General features: G+C 29.3%; 1 protein-coding gene across 5 annotated transcripts; it reads right to left on the minus strand.

The window, feature by feature from the left end:
- Positions 1-11214: 11214 nt before the first annotated feature.
- Positions 11215-18103, minus strand: LOC114386413 (SURP and G-patch domain-containing protein 1-like protein). 5 transcript variants are annotated; one of them, XM_028346423.1, is made up of 10 exons: positions 17969-18103; positions 16605-16767; positions 16325-16517; positions 14674-14812; positions 14480-14586; positions 13279-13434; positions 12887-13021; positions 12585-12758; positions 11718-11896; positions 11215-11609 (listed from the first exon to the last, which is right to left on the minus strand). In XM_028346423.1, exons 2-10 carry the CDS (start codon positions 16728-16730, stop codon positions 11583-11585), a joined length of 1236 nt encoding a protein of 411 aa, XP_028202224.1. In that variant the 5' UTR covers positions 16731-16767; positions 17969-18103; the 3' UTR covers positions 11215-11582. The 5 variants fall into 5 exon arrangements, with proteins under 5 accessions (XP_028202224.1, XP_028202223.1, XP_028202222.1 ...); XM_028346422.1 differs by having other exon boundaries at positions 14674-14800; positions 16325-16767; XM_028346421.1 differs by having other exon boundaries at positions 12887-13018; positions 16325-16767.
- Between the last annotated feature and the right edge of the window lie 1236 nt (positions 18104-19339).

A 19339-nucleotide genomic window follows, 5' to 3' on the forward strand; every position in this document is an offset into this window, starting at 1 on the left:
TAGATAATTGTATAAAAATTATGAGCAAAATATCTTTAAAGTCTTTTAGTTTTTGTATTTGTGAATTTCATTTCTGTTTATAGTACTAGGACGAGGGACAAAATTCACCTATTATAAGAAAAATACATGACTAAAATCATCATTTTTGAATATAGAGATTAAGACTAATTTTGTTCGAAATTTGAGAAATCCAAAACATATTTTAGTTACAAATATTTTTACATTGAGAATGTATATCAATTAATTTTCCTCGTTATTTCAGTTAAAACATTTAACTTGTACACTGTAACCAGGGTGGCTGGTATTTATTTAAATGTCAACAAGGACATTTTAAATTAAAATAAAGTCTGATGTCAGAATGCCCCAATTAAGTTAGGACCACAGAGTTTCACCAGCCATTAATGCTCAATGAAGACAAATAAGTCTCGGTCAAGGTGTTCTTAAGCATGCATCCAAGTTCCAGCTGAGTTACCCCTTTCACAATAAACTATTCTACAAAACTCAGAGAACTAATCCCTTGGTGGCAGTAAGATATATTTGTGGTCATAAATAAGAGAACATAAGTAAAATTAGTACCAAAGTATTAACATATATACTTTAATAAAGAAATATACTCAATTTTCCTGCAAATCTAATAATTATATATATATATATATATATATATATATATATATATATATATATATAATATTTTGTTCAGAGGAATGTCAGATGATAGTTTCATATTCAATTCTTTTAAAATAATAAATATAATTAATACCATTTTATTTTTTATTCATTAACAATAGCTATCTTTTAAATAGTTACTTTAATTATAATATATTTATTTCTGTCAAATTAATAAAAAATACTTTGTAACTAAATTTTTACACTAACTATTATGCAAATTTAATTTTTATTTTATTTTCTTATATAAGTTTTATCTGCTGTATATTTTAGTTCCAAAATAATATGACAATATTACTATTTATTTAATAATATTTTTTACTATTAATAAAAATTATACAAGATTTTATTATTGATGAAAATATATTCCTCTGTGAATATTTGACTGAAATTTAATCACAGGAAAAATATTTATTTATTTATTTTATTAAATTTTCATTTCATATGATATTATTCATGAAAAATATTTAATGAATTATTTTAAAATAATTATACAAAATTATTCAATTAATAACATTTTTTACCATACTAAAATTTAGACATTGCAAATGAAAATTATACATTTTATCATTGATGCAAATATATTCCTCCGTAAATATTTGATTGAAATTTAATGATAAAATAAATATTTATTTATTTTAATAAAATTGCATTTCTTATGACATTTATTCAAAAAAATATTTAATGAACAAATTATTCTTAGAACTAATTTATTTAAAATAGAAGTAACCATAATAAAACTAAAGTAAATGACTTAATAAAACTAATTTAAGTTAAAAATAAATATATCATAATGTAAATATATTTGAAATTACTTTAGGTGTGACTTTTCCTATAATTATTATAAAAAATAATAAAATTATTAAATATCATAATTTATGATTGGATTAAAATATTGAACCCTTTCTTAAAAAAAATAATATTAAACCCCTTTAAATTGTTATTTAAATTAAATTTTAAAACAGTTGAAGTTTTAAAATATAAGTTATCGTCAATTTTACATAAAATATTAAATATATTAATTATTTTTTACAATTGTATAAATTATTTTGTATAACTCGACTAATGTTTTCTCTTAATTTATCAAGATGTTGTGTGATATGATTAATAAATAATCTTGTTTTTTAAGTATTTAATTTCGATCAACAATTGATCTGTGTATATGGAAAAATATTAGAAAATATTAATCCTTAGATGGATATGAAAATATTAGTCACTTTCTACCTAATAATGCCCCAGATTAAATAAATTGTTTTCTCTTGATTTAAAATACTTTTTTTTAATAATAGAATCCCTCGTCCTCTAACCAGTTACTTAAAACCAAGGGATATGTAATTAATTAGTTGTCTTAGTTTGACTGAACCTATCTCCCTATTTTTTCTGAAGAGGATTGAACCTAACTCATTCTCGATTGATATTAATTGCACGCATTTCTCGTGTTGCAAGGCACTATAAAAAACTCAAGATATTATAATTAGTGAAGTACGATTCAATGTGAACTCCTTGATAAAAAAAAGACAAAATAAATGGATATATAAGAGCATACACCTTTCCTTGTGAAAGGTTCAAATTAAGACACAGAAGTCTTCAAAAACTTCAATTCGTTGCCCCTGCAGAAAGCAATGCAGTGGCATGGATAAGAACGAAGTTTAAGGAGCAACTTGGGTCTCCAAACAAAAATACAAAACACCAACATCAAAAAACTAATTTGTAGTAGCTAGCAGTGTTTTATCCTTTTTTTTAAAATATTTTATAGAAATATTTGAAAAGGGTATAATCTAATATCTTAAAATATAGTCTTATTTAATGAATAAAAAATTAATACAAATGTTGTAGAAAAAAAAGATAAAATTACTCTTTTAATTAATATTTTGTATAACTAAAGTGTGATTGACCCATTAGTTCCTCTTGAACATCTGATACATTGGCAACTATTAAAAATTTATATATATGCCCATCCCCGTAAGCTAACCTACGTTACTAAAGTTAATAAAAACGAGTAAAAATCTTTTCTTTTTTTCTCTTGTAAAATCTTTCCGTATGATAAGTAAGTTTAAAAATATATTATTTTAAAAAATAATTAATTAAAAAAATCTCTCAAAATTGTGATAAATATAAATAACTAATTCTTTAAAATAAACTAAATAACTCACTAGGATTGACTTAGTGAGGGAGTTTGGGTAATATGCATTAGAAATTTTAATATTTTTATTATTATTACTAGTGAAAACACAGACATGATAACACTTGTATGTATATTTACATTTCTATTGTGCTATTGTATTTTTTATATTAAAATTATTGTATTTTTTTTCATTATCGTATTTGTGTGTATTATTGTAGTAGTTGTTATATAAGCTATGATCATTATAGAGTAAGTAAACCATCAATTTCATCTATAACGTATTACACTTTCTCTTAAGTGGTCCCTAAAGTAAAATAAAAACACTTAGTCTTATAAGTATTAGTAAAAATCATACTAAATAGTTATCCAAATATTAAAAAACAACACTCAAACTGTTCTATGAACTTTACTAATATTCAATACTTTCAAAAGTTAATTACTTAATAAATAGTCTTATTGTTTTATGGAATATTTAGGAGAGAGGGAAATATTTGGGGACAAAGTTGGTGGTTTAATATTCGCAAATCATTCCTCTGAAATCTTCAATGCACGAATTATGACAGTAATATTATACACTACACTACATGACATATATTGAAAAGGAACCAATGAGATGGAAGAAGAGTAAATAGTATTACCTATGATTATAAGGGAGCAAAAGGCAACCAGGTAGAAGAGAATGGAGGAAGTTCTTGCCATTGTTTGAGCTCAACGAATTGAATAGCAACACAGTTCAAGAGGTTTTGCTACTACCTATATAGGCATAAGTGACTATGTGTGTGTGTTGCTTCCAAGTTCCAAATATTTCACCCTCAAGTATAGGTCGTGCCAAGTGCTATCTTTTTAATATACAAAACAAAATGGTTTTGTAACTTCCCACTGTCACCCTTCATATTAAGCTTTTGCCTTTATTTTTCTCTGCTCATTTGCTAGTTGTTCATATTATATGTATGTAATATTTAATATTCTTAAGGGTAAAACGGTCTTAAAAAGTGGCGAAAAAAGCAGTTAATACAAATTATATTTCCTTTATTTATTATTATAAATTATTATATATTTTAACATTTTTTAGTAAATCAAAGAATAATATCTATGTTACACTCAATTTGTTCAACCTCCACATCCTCTAATTATGATAAGTTTATGTTGACAAATTATAAAACTACCATTAAAATAACGTACATATAAAATGTAGAGAAAGTGCAAATAACATTATGTATGCCCTGCTACAAAACCCTAGGAGCCGTCAGAGTTCTTGTGAATGTCATTGATCTTTGCACCCAGTTTTTTCATAAACATTATCTCAAGGATCTTCCTTGGATTTATCAATATGCATGTCCTTTCTGGATAACGATATACAATCTGCCATTGGGTATGCGAACAAAAGGAGTAAATCATTACATGTGAAAGTCAATTTGAATGTGAAGAAACCTCTCAGACAATTTATGAAAGTGAGGAATGGAGAGAAAGAACCCATTAGGGTTACGTTTAAATATGAAAGACTGTGCAACTTTTGTTATATTTGGTCCTGGTCGAAGGGCATCTCCAAATAAAAGAATGTTACCACACAACTTATCCCAAGTGCTCAGCTTCACTAAAAAAAAGCTTTGAATTTGTTGATAATTGCTGGATAGAGGAGGTTCTCTTTCAGGTGCACCAAATCCTTCTCAACAATGTAATTTCTTTGAACATTGTTGATCAATAAAATCCAATAATTTTGTCATAAAAAAACATTATGTATGATGATGTACTTTCTTTTTAAAATGGAAAAGTATAATACTATTAAAATATTTCCTTTAAAAATAAATGAAAATATATTAATTTAATCAATTATTTATAGTTTTAATATATGTATTTTACCAAATTACAACTTAAATATTTAATAAAAAATGTTCCAATAATGAAATTATTTATAACAAAATTGTAAAAAAAAAAATGAAAACACACTAGCTAACAACCTCTCAACCGTTAATTTGATAATAAAAAAAAGTCCAGTGTTTCTTTCATACCAAAAAATGCGCCCAGGTCAATTTTTTTTCCAAATTTGTTGGGATACTCAATAAGTAAACAGTTTATTTTCCCTATTCATATTAGTCATATCAAACTAGCCATTGTACAGAACTTGCAGTTCCCATGGCCGACATTATCTGCAATTTCTCTTTAAGGATTTGAAAAACTTAGACCCAAATATTACGTATATTTGTTTGTTGCCATTCATACTTTCTACCCCAACTTGGGTCCCTTTTGAAGACTTGGACTTTGGCCTTTGTCTTTTTAAATCCTCAATTTTGTCCCAAAAAATAGGTGATTTTTCACATGAGAAGGGGATAAAAACATCCTATAGTGTCTTATATTTATATAACTTCTGTTCTTGCATTATGAGTGTTTCATCCAAATTAAAATATGGTAATCTCAGCGTTACATAAATATTTATATAACTTCTGTTCTTGCATTATGAGTGTTTCAACCTAGTCGTATTATTTCGTAATCTATATTGCACAAATTTTCTTTTCTTTTTTTCAAGTAAAACATATCATATTTAAGTGAAGGGTCGTTAGAAGTATTTATGTTGAGCACATTAAAATGTATTGGTGCAGCATTTTTTAACCTTATTTTAATATGTTTTTGTTAGCTTTTATTTTAAGTGAAGGGCTGTTGTTTTGTTTCGGAGAGACATCCTTATTAATCTTTCTTATTTTTATATTATATTTTTGTTTAATTAGTTTAACTTGACATAGAATGAAATTTTAGAGTCGAATAAGTAGAAAAAACTTAAGACATACATATAATAATACTAGCCTATTCTAATAAGAGAGATACTTTGTGTATGGCATGTGTATAAAAGAATAAGCCAAATTTAGTTTATTCTATTTAATATTTTTATAAAAAAAAATAATTAATCTAATCACTAATCAATAGATTATGTCTATAAAATTTCATATGATTTAAAAAATGTTTTATGTTATATCAATAAGCTTTATTTTAATGTATATTAATTTCTAAGATATAAATAAATGTTGATTATAAAACTACATATATTTATAAATTTTTAATTTATTTAAAATTGAAAACTTATGATTATTAACATGACATCACATAATTCAATGATTAGATTTATGAAATTTTTATTTTAGAAAAACTTATTCTTCTCGCACAAAACTCAGAAGAAAAGATAGAAACTCATATATAAGTGTGAAAATACTCATTTTTTCTTTCTCAGAATCTTGCTCCAAAACACAACCATGAATTTATTAAAGTAGATTTTTGTCTTTAAAGATGCCCCACAAATTAATATAACATTTGGGACAATACAAACCGTTGAGATTCAGATACTCTTGATGGCCTTCAATTAGTCAAAGCGTGTGAACTGCAACCAAATTTAAAGATTCAAGTTTGATTCACTTGGAAATTGGAAGGGTCGTGTATGAAGGCTTAATAAGCAAAATCTGCAAATAAATAAATAAATAAATAAAAACAAAACAAGAATATAATATATTTGACATTCTGCAACTTGTCGACATAAGACCGAAAACAATAATTAACTCAAAAAGGCTATGAAAGGGACAACAAAACTGGAGAAGGAAAATGAAAACCACGAAGGTTTTAGTTTTAAGATCGCTGGTTCAATAAGCAGTTTTCTTAGATGTCCCTTGTTATAAGTAAGGGCCACAACTTCAACTATAAAAACTTATCTTTTTTTCTTATTATTATATCATCTAAGCGTTACGGATATAATAAAATTAAAATATAAAACGTGTTCACTTATTTTCAAGTTATAATTTACAAATATTACTCCTCTCTGTCTTTCTTGTAAAAAATAAGTTACAGTGTTGATGAGATGGGGTAAAATTGGTCAATGACAACGACTATTTTAGCTTACAAAGGAGATAGGGGTAAAATTGGCAAAATCAATTGGGCAATACTCATTATTTGGAGCATGTAACAGCCTAAGGTACGTGGGAGGTAACGTATAAAATGGATAGGTGGTTGAAAACATGTAAACCATCATCTCCTAAATTTTATGGTAGTGGTTAGGAGTTGAATATGATATGTAATCGTTTTTATCCCTATAAATCAAATTCACTTTTCTTGCTATGTTTTACGATTCCCTTTAGTGTTCTTATTGCATATAAATCACATTTCTCTACTTTTAAGCACTTTACTTTAGATGTTTATAACATTCCTTTATTGTCAAATTCACTTACGAGTAATTTAACATAGAAAACTTAGAAATATAATTAATATACACTCTGATGTCATGGAAAATCTCAGGTTATTTTTAATGACTTCACCTGATCCTATTTTAGGTACAGAATCATAGTATCATTTAGGATACACCAAAACGACAAATCTTGTTGTTGCCTTTTTGTTTCTTTCCTCACTTCAACTAATAAATTGCATTTTACACCAATCACCAATTCAGCGTTTAGACTTTTACAGCGTGCACTTGTCACTTTAAGTCTCCAATATAATGAAGGCCTAGAAGATAAGATTAGGTTTGCAGACGAAAAGCAGTATAAGGATATCACTGGAATCTCGTTCTCTTGCAATCATATATTATTAGATAGGTTCCTTGTTCCGAAATTCTAGAGGTTGCATGCGAGAATATGCCACATTATAAGACCAAAAGAGAATATAGAAATGAAGTACAACTATTTTATTTTTATTCCAATGTCTGAGATAAGCTGCACAAGCACTGTGTTCCCCACTTCTTTTTTGCATCCCTATCCTTAACAAAAGGCAAGATTTCATAAGATCGATCCCCCTCTTGCGCTTTAGCTGTAATCCATATGGAAAAGAAATATTGAAATTGAGCAAAAATAAAAATTGTTGGATGTTGGGTAGCATGCATGCAGAGAGGTACCTTAACCACAAAATAATAGTTAGTGATTGGCATCAAAAGGTTTTCATCTTGTTATCTTTATCCATATTAGAGGGATTGATCAATAAATTATTAATTTGAGTAATACTGAACTTGATTTCATTAAGCAGGATCTCAAGTTTAAGTTTTTTGGATGAAAAAAATATATATGATTAGGAGGGAGAATCTGACTTAGGGGATGTTTGGTAGGAGAAAAGTTTTTAATTTCCCTGGAATTATAGGTTGAAAATTTTAATTTTTCATGTTTGGTAAGTATTTTTGAAAAATAATATATGTTCCTGAAAAGGGATGTTTCCCAAAATGGTTTTTAATTAGTTTAACTTTTTCTTACTTTCTCGCATTTAATTTTTCTTTTACTCAATAAAAATGTTATGTTATTCTTTATTAAATTATATAATGTGATAAATAATTAAAATAATCGATAAAAATATGTGTAACTCTTTAATTTGATAAAAACTTATCTAAAAATTTTCAATGACCAATCAAATCAATTTTATTCATTCCTAGAAAATATGATTCTTAAGAATCATGAAAAAAACATATTCCCTATCAAACATCCCTAAAGGGAGTAGTTAGTCATATTTTCTTATAAAAATTAATCATCAGCAAAATTTGTGAATATTTTGTACCAATAACATGATAAAAAAATATTTGAGGGATTAAATAACTTGTACAAATAAATATAACAAGACTTGTGTAAAAAAAATACAATAAGACTTAAATGTGATTTTATTCTATTTAATATACTTTTTTTTATGGTTTTACTCTTTATAATTTTTTGATCGGATTTGGTCTTTTACAAAATTTTGTTTTACAGCTTTATTCCCTTTCAATATTTACTAATAATGTAAAAATCATATAGTAGGCAACAGGCCTCATGTTTCTTTTAAATAACATGGACTAAATGAATGTCTTCCTACATGAGATGAATCTATACGTTTACAATTTCATAAAGATTAAAAATATAAATATCAAAAACTAAAATTGTGAAACGAAATTTTATAATTATATTATAGTACAAATGGTTTTTAATTAGTTTAACTTTTTCTTACTTTCTCGCATTTAATTTTTCTTTTACTCAATAAAAATGTTATGTTATTCTTTATTAAATTATATAATATGATAAATAATTAAAATAATTGATAAAAATATATGTAACTCTTTAATTTGATAAAAACTTATTTAAAAGTTTTCAATGACCAATCAAATTAATTTTATTCATTCCTAGAAAATATGATTCTTAAGAATCATGATTTTTGAACATGAAAAAACATATTCCCTATCAAACACCCCTAAAGGGAGTAGTTAGTCATATTTTCTTATAAAAATTAATCATCAGCAAAATTTGTGAATATTTCGTATTAATAATATGATAAAAAAATATTTGAGGGATTAAATAACTTGTACAAATAAATATGACAAGACTTGTGTAAAAAAAATACAATAAGACTTAAATGTGATTTTACTCTGTTTAATATACTTTTTATGGTTTTACTCTTTATAATTTTTTGATCGGATTTGGTCTTTTACAAAATTTTGTTTTACAGCTTTATTCCCTTTCAATATTTACTAATAATGTAAAAATTATATAGTAGGCAACAGGCCTCATGTTTCTTTTAAATAACATGGACTAAATGAATGTCTTCCTACATGAGATGAATCTATACGTTTACAATTTCATAAAGATTAAAAATATAATATCAAAAACTAAAATCGTGAAACGAAATTTTACAGACAAAAAAGGAAAAAGGATAGGAACTAAAACTATAAATCAGATATATTTATGTAAATCAGAACATATTTAAATCTATTTTTCTGGATATGTTAGGACTTAGGAGTGCCCATACAACATTTGAATTGAACTAGGAGAGTATAAGGATCACTTTTGAGTTGAATTTGGTCAAACTAATAAGTCAATTCAATTAAATTTAAACGTGTTAGTTTGAATTGATTTTTCAAGAAAAAATTGAAAATCTAATCCAAATCAAGGTTATATCAATGTATCAAAATATTTAAATTTATCTATTATTTTCTGTAATTTAATATTTTTTATAAGTTAAATTTTTATTAAATAAAATATCAAATACATTATTTATAATTGTTACCTATAGTCAACCAGTAAAAAAAAATATCAAGGAAAGAATCATATTATTATTACCATTATCACATAGGCTAACATACTATATTAAACATGATTTAAAAATTGAAATATAATAAACAAGCACAACACATACGAAGCTAAAAATGTCCAAAAACTAAAACTACTATAATATAATTTCACAATCCAATGATTTTAAATAGTCAAATGAGTAGTGTCAACTAAAACATCAACTAAATCTAAAATAGTTTGAAACATTAAAACAGATTTGAATCACAAAATTTGAAGCATAATAGTAATTGATTTTTTAAAATTTAAAAATATGTTATATATAAAAATAAATAATAATTATTTGATATAAATTAGCAGGTTAATGGATCGAGTCAACAGGTTCAGATATTAAAATCTGACTCCAAAATTTAACAGATTTAAATGGATTGAGTTGAATTTGACCTAACAAAAAAAATATCAACCCAAACTATTTGAATTAATTTACACCAATTTAAATTTGCAGGTGATTCGTATGCATGAAGACCCTTGATTTGAACTGCATAATTGGACAAAGATTCCTACTTGGCATGTCGGCTGACATGTTTCAGTGGAATACATTATTGTTGGAGATTCCATTCACATTTTGGAGCATGGCCTTTATTTGAAATAGACTATATTTACATTATTGGGCCTTATATCTAGATTTAGGAATTAGAATTGGGAAGTGATAATAAAATTTGACTCAAGCACGCAGATAATAAAATGTGGGTTAATACCACAGTTTATGTCTGACTGACTATTCATTTTGCTGCATAAGCTTGGATCTACTGATCCTAATTGATTTGATTTCCTCTTTATAACATGGTTTCCTTTAGCTTTTAAAACTATTTGTAGCTTTCGAAGTTTTTAGCAATTGAAAGTCATTTTGGAAACGTGTCTAAACACGTGCATACTAGTGCATCTGATCATAGGTTGATTTTATCATCTTTCATTACTGTTCTTTCGCATTATTTGTTTGTCAGGCAGTGGTATAGGAGAAGGTGTTAACTAAAGAGAGTTAACTACTAGTATCATTTTTGTTTTGTCATCCCTCTCGTTCCCCCAATTAACTTTATGTACCTCTCCAACTATTATACAAAATTATAAATTGGAAATTTAAGTTTCAAACTTATTTGTTTAGTGTCCTGTACATCAATTAATCCATCTTCAACACTAATTAATAGAAGACCCTTTTAACTTATCAAGTAATCTCCAATTCAAATCTTAGAAATTCAACAGCGTTTTAATGCTGTAGACTTTTGCCACACTCAATAATCATATTCCACTTAAATCAAAACACCTGTTGCAGTTTCTCCCGAAAGGCCTTCCTAAATTGCCTAGTCACTTGTTTTTTTATTTATCATCTTGTATTACATTTGATAAAACATCTTAATCATAATCGTCAAATAATCATAATCGTCAAACAATAAAGCCAAGTTCCCCATTTATTATCAATATCCAAGACTAGGTTTCCCGGATTAAACAAACCATATACACCATAATATCCCTGTACCACTTCATAATATGCTTGCGATACAAAAAACATGTTCCAAAAGCTCTGACAAGTAAAAATAACCAAAAACCCATTATTCTTTGGCGGATAAAAATGCGATTGAAGTGAACATTACCCCTTCCCCCTCTTTTCTCCCCCAAATCTTAGTTTCAAAAGACTACAAGCACTGCAGCACACAATAAAAACCCTACTATCAACACACCAGTTCATCCCACTTTGTAAAAGTTAACTTTTCCTGAAGAGTTGCACAAAGCACCCAATGTCAAGTTCAGTAATAAGCCTTGCGAGGATTGTTCTGCAGAAACAAAAAAACAAGGCTTATCAAAACTAAGAAACCATGAAAGTCATCAAAACTCCAACATGATTTTAAAAAAAAAAAAACATTATAAACATCATTGTTTACCAGGGGATTGGGTCTGTAACGGTAGCCAAGCATCATCCGCTTTTTGTACTGCTCATATATGTCATCCTCAGCACTCACCTCTCCAGGTTCCTGAGCCCCAACCCCCAAGTTATTCTTCTTAACATTACCGGCCATGATAGGATCCGCAATACCCTTCCTGGATCCACCCAGACCCTCACCTGGGAACCAATGATTTGTTAGCACAAGGAATAATAATGTAAATTTAATATATAAATGTAATATTAAACAAAACTCTCCCAACATTAAATTTAGAAACAATTATGGTACTCAGACAAGACAAAAACTTGCAGCAGATTCCTAGTATTCATATGTTTTACATTGCACATCAAAGAAAACAACTAAAGCTCGAGGCTTGACTCAAATCCTTCAAGGCATGTTCAGGAAACCAGAAGAGACCGGCTGCTCAAAACAGAAAACTGGTATAGTAGTTTAAATAAACCACAAAACTAGCTTGGAGAAAAAACTGGTTCATGGCAAATAAATAAAAATTGTTTGATATAACATTTTGAATTTTTCAATAAAAAATAAAAAAAAGTAACCTAAAGCATTGTTGTGTATTTTTTAAACTTAGACCTACGTATTATGACATTTGGTTTAAACTTTTTGCATGTACTTTGAATGTTAAAAGCCTATAACCATGTTTTATTTCTAGTATTATAAAATTATGATATTATGTTTTTCTAATATAAACTCTATGAATTATTTAATTATTATTATTATTACTTTATTAATACTAGTTCGACTAGATTGAACCTTAAACCAGTTGCCTTGACTAGTTAAATGACCAGTCCGGTTTTTAAAAACAGCAAGAGCTTGAAAACAAGACTGGGAAAAAGCACAAAGCACCTTCTTTCCAACCCATTTTTGACAGGAGCCTGTGGCCTACATTATCAGCCTGAATCTTAGCCCTCTCTGCGGCCTCAATAGCAGCTTTCTGCGCTGCAGCATCATTACAGGTAGCCAAGAACTTTTCAAGTTCTTCTGGAGGAATGAAATCACCCATGTGATGGCCTTTTTTGCCTGGCAATGTGTCACCCAAAAGGAAGGAATCAAAATATTATTCCATTATGGGAGAAATGTATAAAAGGAACAGTTTTAACAAAATGAATATTATAACCAAGAAACAGCCAGTAAAAATCAATTTTAACCTAGAAGAGAAGCAGGAGGGGGCATCTCATCTTTTGAATGCTTAGGTTGTTTATACTTCTCTTCCCGTGCAGCTTTTTTCATGTAGAACTCCATTAGTGCCAAAGAATCAGCATTTGATGAACCACTGGGCTCTTCTGCAGCAGAAATACACAAAGCAAACAACAACAAAAAATGGTTGCACACGCAGTCCATGAGAAGAGCTAATAATAAATGATAGTTAATGTGTAGCTCAGATAGCTTATCTCCCCATTTTAGGAGTCAATGAAATACAATGGAAAAAAATTATGATTTGCTTCAAACACCTTGAACTTTATCAAATTCACAGACAAATGGAGATCAAACAGACAAACTGTGAAAACAATAAACATAGATACAACAATATAACAATTACCACTGCTTCCTACTGATGATGTTTGAATTGAAAATCCAGAAGCTCTTGGATTGTCAGCACTTTCATATAAAGCAGATGCAGGAATTTGGTATGTATGCTGCTGAGATGATCTCTGATGACCATTAGTCTGTTTGGAAGATGAAGTGCTTGTACCCCCTGAATAAAACCATCACATGCAAATTAAAATATAAAATAGGAGGTAGATGAGAAGGCATATTCCACACATCAGAGTGAACAAAACTTCTCCAATCCACAGGCTGGTTGATGAACTAAGCAACATTACTAAGAGACATATCACATATATGATTAATGCTTCAAACATCTATCATATAGATAAAATGCAAATCAAAATCAACATATATACTCCCAAAACCATTGCAGATATGGGTCTTTATCAGTTATCACGTGACCTCCAAAGAATTTAAAACTAATCTTAAGATATCATCCGCTACATCAATAACATCAATCAAATGACCCATAATTTACTGGGACCCACTATTAGATTGACTTTATAACAGACTGTTTAATCACTTATGGGTTGTAGTAAACAGGGAAAGCCAACAAATGTAACTCTGAAAGACTAGTTGTTTAGCCTCTCACTGCAGTGTAAAATACTTCTGAAAACATGGTTATCAGTCTTGTTGGCAACAAATAGTATTTTTCAAGCAACAGTGAGATTTCTTACCCATAATGAAACACAAATGCATGAAAAATATAATTCTTAAACCTTAACACTTTTCAGGGATGAATAACTTTATAAAATGGGAACACAATATAAAAATCCCACCCACTTATTAATCAATTACCTTTTTCCTTAACCATTATCAAAAGCAAAATCAATACCAAAACATTGAACTAAAAACAAACATATGCAAGGTAACTTAACATCAACTACAATGAACGTAACCAAAAACTTGAAATGGATTAAAACTTTGAATAAAAAAAAGAAACAGGGTATACAACTTCTAGACCAATAAAGCAGCTAAAACACCAAAAGAACTTGGTTTAAAAACATGCAAATATATTGAGATACGTTGAATACTTGAAAATATAACAATGAACATTAACCAAAAACTTGTATTTAAATGGATAAAAACTTCAGATGAATAAAACCAGGGTTTACAACTTCCAGACCAAAAAAGAAGCTAAAACACCTAAAAGAACTAGGTTTAAAACTATGAAAATATATTGAAATACTAACCATTACGAGGCACCTGTGATTCCCTTGATTGCACAAGAGCATTTTCTTCTTGAGCAAGCCGATATTCATAATACTTGTATTCAGCACATCTCTCATCAAACAAAAATCTGCAAGTTAAACATCCACCACATATAATCATAAATTGGGAAGTACGAACAAAGGATCAATAGACAAGGAGTTGACTCCATACTTACTTGAAAGGTGTATCCCCAGGATTTTTTTGACGTGTTACATCCTCAAATTGCCTTCCATTTTTAGCCACAAAACTTGCCAATTTGTCAGCAACTTTCTTCACTGTAGGATCACTTGGGGAATGAGGTGCTGCATATATCACTTATAAAACTGATTAATACCGAGAGCATGAACAAGGGAATGCAAAATAGTCTTGTAGCAGGCCTGCCAATACACCATTTCTTGATAGGTACTTGGGGAATAAGCTGCATTCATGAGACAAAAATATTCAAGACATTTTCTACTCTTGGCTGCATGCCACTTTAATGAGCAAAGGTATACACCGAGATGACCTCTTCAACAATGAAACCACACGTAATGTAGAGGATGACTCTATTTTCATGTGAAGGAAAAAAGGAAGGGGGAAATGGTGTAATCGCAACTGTATGCCAAAACTGGCATTTTCCTTCACCTAAATATCTGCAGGGGAAGTTCTGAACATACACACAAAGAAACCTGAGCTTAAACCATTCTTCCTTCTCCATTACTTCCTTTGTGTGACCCAAAGGATGAGTAAAAATGAAATGGTAAGTTCGAATTTCAATGCTATTAAATTATGTCCCCCTTTGTTCCATTCCCAAGAGAAGAGAATAAGGGCCTGTAGTTTATTTATGCTTTTAAAAAGCTGATTTTAAGAATGTATTGTATAAAATAGTGATTTTGTCTTTTATAAATCTTATGAAAAGCCAAAGATTATTACGTTTGGTTAAAATTATAAAAGCATTCTTTTATTTTAAAGGTTGTTATTATAATTTCAGTGTTTTTCTAGAAGCTACTCAAAAATAGTAAAAAAAAAAATGGACTTGGATTCTTTTTCAAAGGCTTAGACAAACACACTAAAAAAAAATTAAGTGATTTTTCATGAAAAAAGCTGAAACAACCTGGCTAAGTCACATTGAAAAAAGAGTTTATCAAAGTCATAAAAAATTAAGAAATTCTTAATGATGCAAACAATGTTGCATTCTTATTAAAGGCAGGAAAATAAATATTTAGTTTTCAGAGTTGAAAAACAGCAATGGAACTGTCAATAACCAACTCTCCTAAAAGCATGGGTAATGCTATAATGTTTTTTATATCTAATTCCCCCTCCAACAAGCCCTTGGGACCTGGTGATGAACAATGCAAAGGCCCACCTTACCATGTGTTGAAATGGAACTTTTAATTAGAATTGGCAAGAACTGATCTCGCAATCACTCGATTACTCTGATACAATGCCAAGGACCATAACTCCCAAAAGCTCAAGCTTCTAGGTAAAGCCTCATGAGTTGTTTTTGTATCTAATAGAAAGTTGTCATAATTTGGACACAGAACAAAATAACAAGAAATGTAGAGAAGGAAAGAGAATCAGAAGACAGGTTAGCATTATGACATACTAACATACATATATGCATTAATGAACTAAATTTTTTTATTAAGGAAATAATAAAGATAAAATAAGATCTTAACGAAAAATTAGCATGACATGTAAAGGCATGGCATAATATCACATGCTGAACATAAAAGAATTAATTATGCTACTACTTGATTACTCCGACTTAAAAGCTGTAATCAGCAAGAATAACAATCATGAGACAACACTGTCAGTAGAAACTAGAAAGTTTAAGAAGTAATTACCAACATCAAGTTGTCTTGATGATTGGTCAATGCCTTCCTCCTGGCCTAACTTTTGCCGTTTTAGTGGTGCATCGTTTGAAACATACCCAGCTTCTGTTTCTTCTTCATCCTCATCAGCACTCAACTTAACAGGGGGTGGCACCAGCTTTGACTTTTGTTTTAAACTGAAAGCTAGCTTTCCACTGGAACCACCCTGGGATATTTTCCTTGTGTCATTAACCTTCAAGTCCACAGGCGTTTTGGTAAAGGAAGGATTGGGAGACAAAGACCCTGAAATAACCTTAATTGGTTTAGAATCCTCCAATTTGACATTCTTCCCTTTATCCTGCTCTTGTTGAAGTTGCTTGAACCTCTCCATGAAAGAACCATCATTGACGAAGAGGCTAGGAGGCACCCCCTTGTCCATTAGCTAATGGCCAAATAATGCACTTTACAGCAATCCACTGTTTGACAAGCAAGCTTTAAAGCCTTTTAGATGATGCAGTTGACTTTTAAATCTGACTTTGTTATTTTTAATACATGGGATAATTCAAGAACATGTTTGGTTCAATTTATTTTAGAAAACTAATTACTTTCTTTTGTCAGCTTCCAAAGAGAGCTTTTGAATAATAAGCCATTTTTTTCCTCACAAAAAAGCTGTACCCAGCCATACTATAAATCAATAAAAGATTAATTTTAAATTCAATGTCAAACCTGATATCGTCAACAATAACACAACCATAAATCATTCAAAACAAGACAGACAAGCCCATAGAATGGCAAGGCAAGTAGCAGGTTTTACTGAATGTATAACAATAACAAATATATTCCATCAACCCCCAAACAAAACAAAGAGGGGCCCTTCCAATGAAAAACATTTGTTCATAAGAAAGAAAAAATACTGACCCACAACTTATCAATATTCCCTTTCAACAACATTCTTAACATCCTACATTTTTCAAATGTTCATTGACCTGAAGAACTGGCACAGATGACGAACCAGATGAAAGATGAGTGCGTGAGAGAAGCAAATCTCAACAATATAATTAAAAAGGATGGCTAAGATAAAAAAAAAAAAAACCTTGACCATCCATCCATATACAATTATATGACCAAGATTTACTCTCCTCTTCATCTTACACTCTCACCATAATAGCTTCTCTCTTACATATGTTGAAATTTTTTGCAGAGTTTTCAGCATTTAACTAGGGTGACTAAAAGTGTGGACAGAACATATGAATCCCTATAACATAACAGAAGCAAAACCACTGCCACACCAATTACACAGTTGCCACCATATATGATCCACAGCAAACCTAAACTAAATCTCACATAACAGACTCGGGGAGAAAATAACAAAAATTTTTGGGGTCCATTACATGTGAAAGACAAAAACGACGACGCAATGACACCATAATATAGAGGGGATCGATTTGATCGAAAACAATTCACGACAAGGAAAACGCACCGAATAAAAAAAGCCAACAACTCCGCCTAACAGAGTCGATTCACACGAGACGATCCAAAAACACAAACCCTAATTTTGAGTCCAATTCCCGCAAACAACCCCCCTCAATCCTTTCAAATCGAACCGCATCTATTGAAGAGAATAACAATTCAGGAAAAGGAAACCCTAGATTGGATGCAGAAGCATAGAAGACTGACCAAATCACGTTGTTCTCTGTTGAAATTGATGCAAATCTGAAAAGGCTGAACTTTCGCCCCAAACCAAAAGATGTACAAACCTACGAAATTGATAGGTGTCTGTCCCCTGACTCGCTTCGTTTATATATGAGAGAAAAAAAAGGCTACAGAGGACGAGTGGCGAATAAATATTAAGTAGTAAACTTATTTGTTTATTATAATAAATAAATACTTTTTTATTTAATAATTTCTTTAGTTAAAATTTTAACCTGACATTGTGATGAACATTTGGATATATAATTTAGCATTTGCACCTGTTTTAAGTATTTTTAATAATTTCGAAAAGGAGTAACTCTGTGATAGGACAAATTTAATTTTAAATAAAAAATAAATATTATTTGTACAAATTTGGGGTTTGGGAATTTTTATGATGTGACCGATATGATTTGAACCTTATCATAAAATTTGGCAATTCAATAAGTTAATTTAATATTTATGAAACCATTTGTTGATTAAATATGTTCTATTTAATGTTAATGATTGGTATGACCTTAAATGTAATTATTGTATTGTATCATAAATATTCTTAGATAATGAAATTCAATTCAAAAGAGTCGACACTTGTCATTATGATGTGACAACAATATCATATTCATATTCCTAATTATAATATTTTTACCTAGGTATATTTAACTATCATCTAAGACTTAGAGAGTGAAACTCTAGGTATTGGATTCTATGTGTATGATCAATTAATTGTTTTGATTGATAGTGTGGGGGAACGAGAATCTAAAACTCATGGGTGCAAATAAACTTCATGAGAAAGACATTTGCATTTATTAGTAATAATGAGAAGGACATTTGTATTTATTATTAATAATCAATTGTTGAATTCATTGTGAAAGTAGTGAATCCACTAATTAAATAGAGTGAGAACCTTAGAATAATAATTTGGCTTAATTAATGAAGATGCTTAAGGAAAGATACATGGACTTAGAGACTTATTAGGACCTACGCAATGATTAACGAACTTTTACATCATTGAACTTAAAACTTGAGCATTATAAGAATTGCATAAAACGAATAAAATGTGTAGTCACAAAGTGGGTTTGTTATGGGAAGTGTGCTAGAAGGCACTCATGTTTGTGGATGTTTGTGTTATCATACCTTTTGATTGTAAGAATAAGGAAAGGGAAACCTTCTGTGATGGGATTACACGTGATCTGAAAAGATGAACAATGTTGATACGATGAAGCATGTCGATCGAGGATCAAGGCATGTGCGACGTGTGATCACAAAGATGACGTGAATCATGTGGGATGTTTGACTGTATTCTTTACTTTGTGAGAGACTTGTTTGTGATGGGGAAATTGTACTTGTGATTGGATAAGA

Source organism: Glycine soja, chromosome 15, assembly GCF_004193775.1.
Source record: "Glycine soja cultivar W05 chromosome 15, ASM419377v2, whole genome shotgun sequence".
Lineage (NCBI taxonomy): Eukaryota > Viridiplantae > Streptophyta > Magnoliopsida > Fabales > Fabaceae > Glycine > Glycine soja.

Coding starts and splice junctions, on each gene's coding strand:
- LOC114386413 (XM_028346418.1), bottom strand. CDS start 16,730: ATGGACAAGGGGGTGCCTCCTAGCCTCTTCGTCAATGATGGTTCTTTC. Junction 12,759..12,886: donor CCCTCCTGCTTCTCTTCTAG/GTTAAAATTGAT, acceptor ACACATTGCCAG/GCAAAAAAGGCCATCACATG. Junction 11,897..12,584: donor AAAAATGGGTTGGAAAGAAG/GTGCTTTGTGCT, acceptor ATTGGTTCCCAG/GTGAGGGTCTGGGTGGATCC.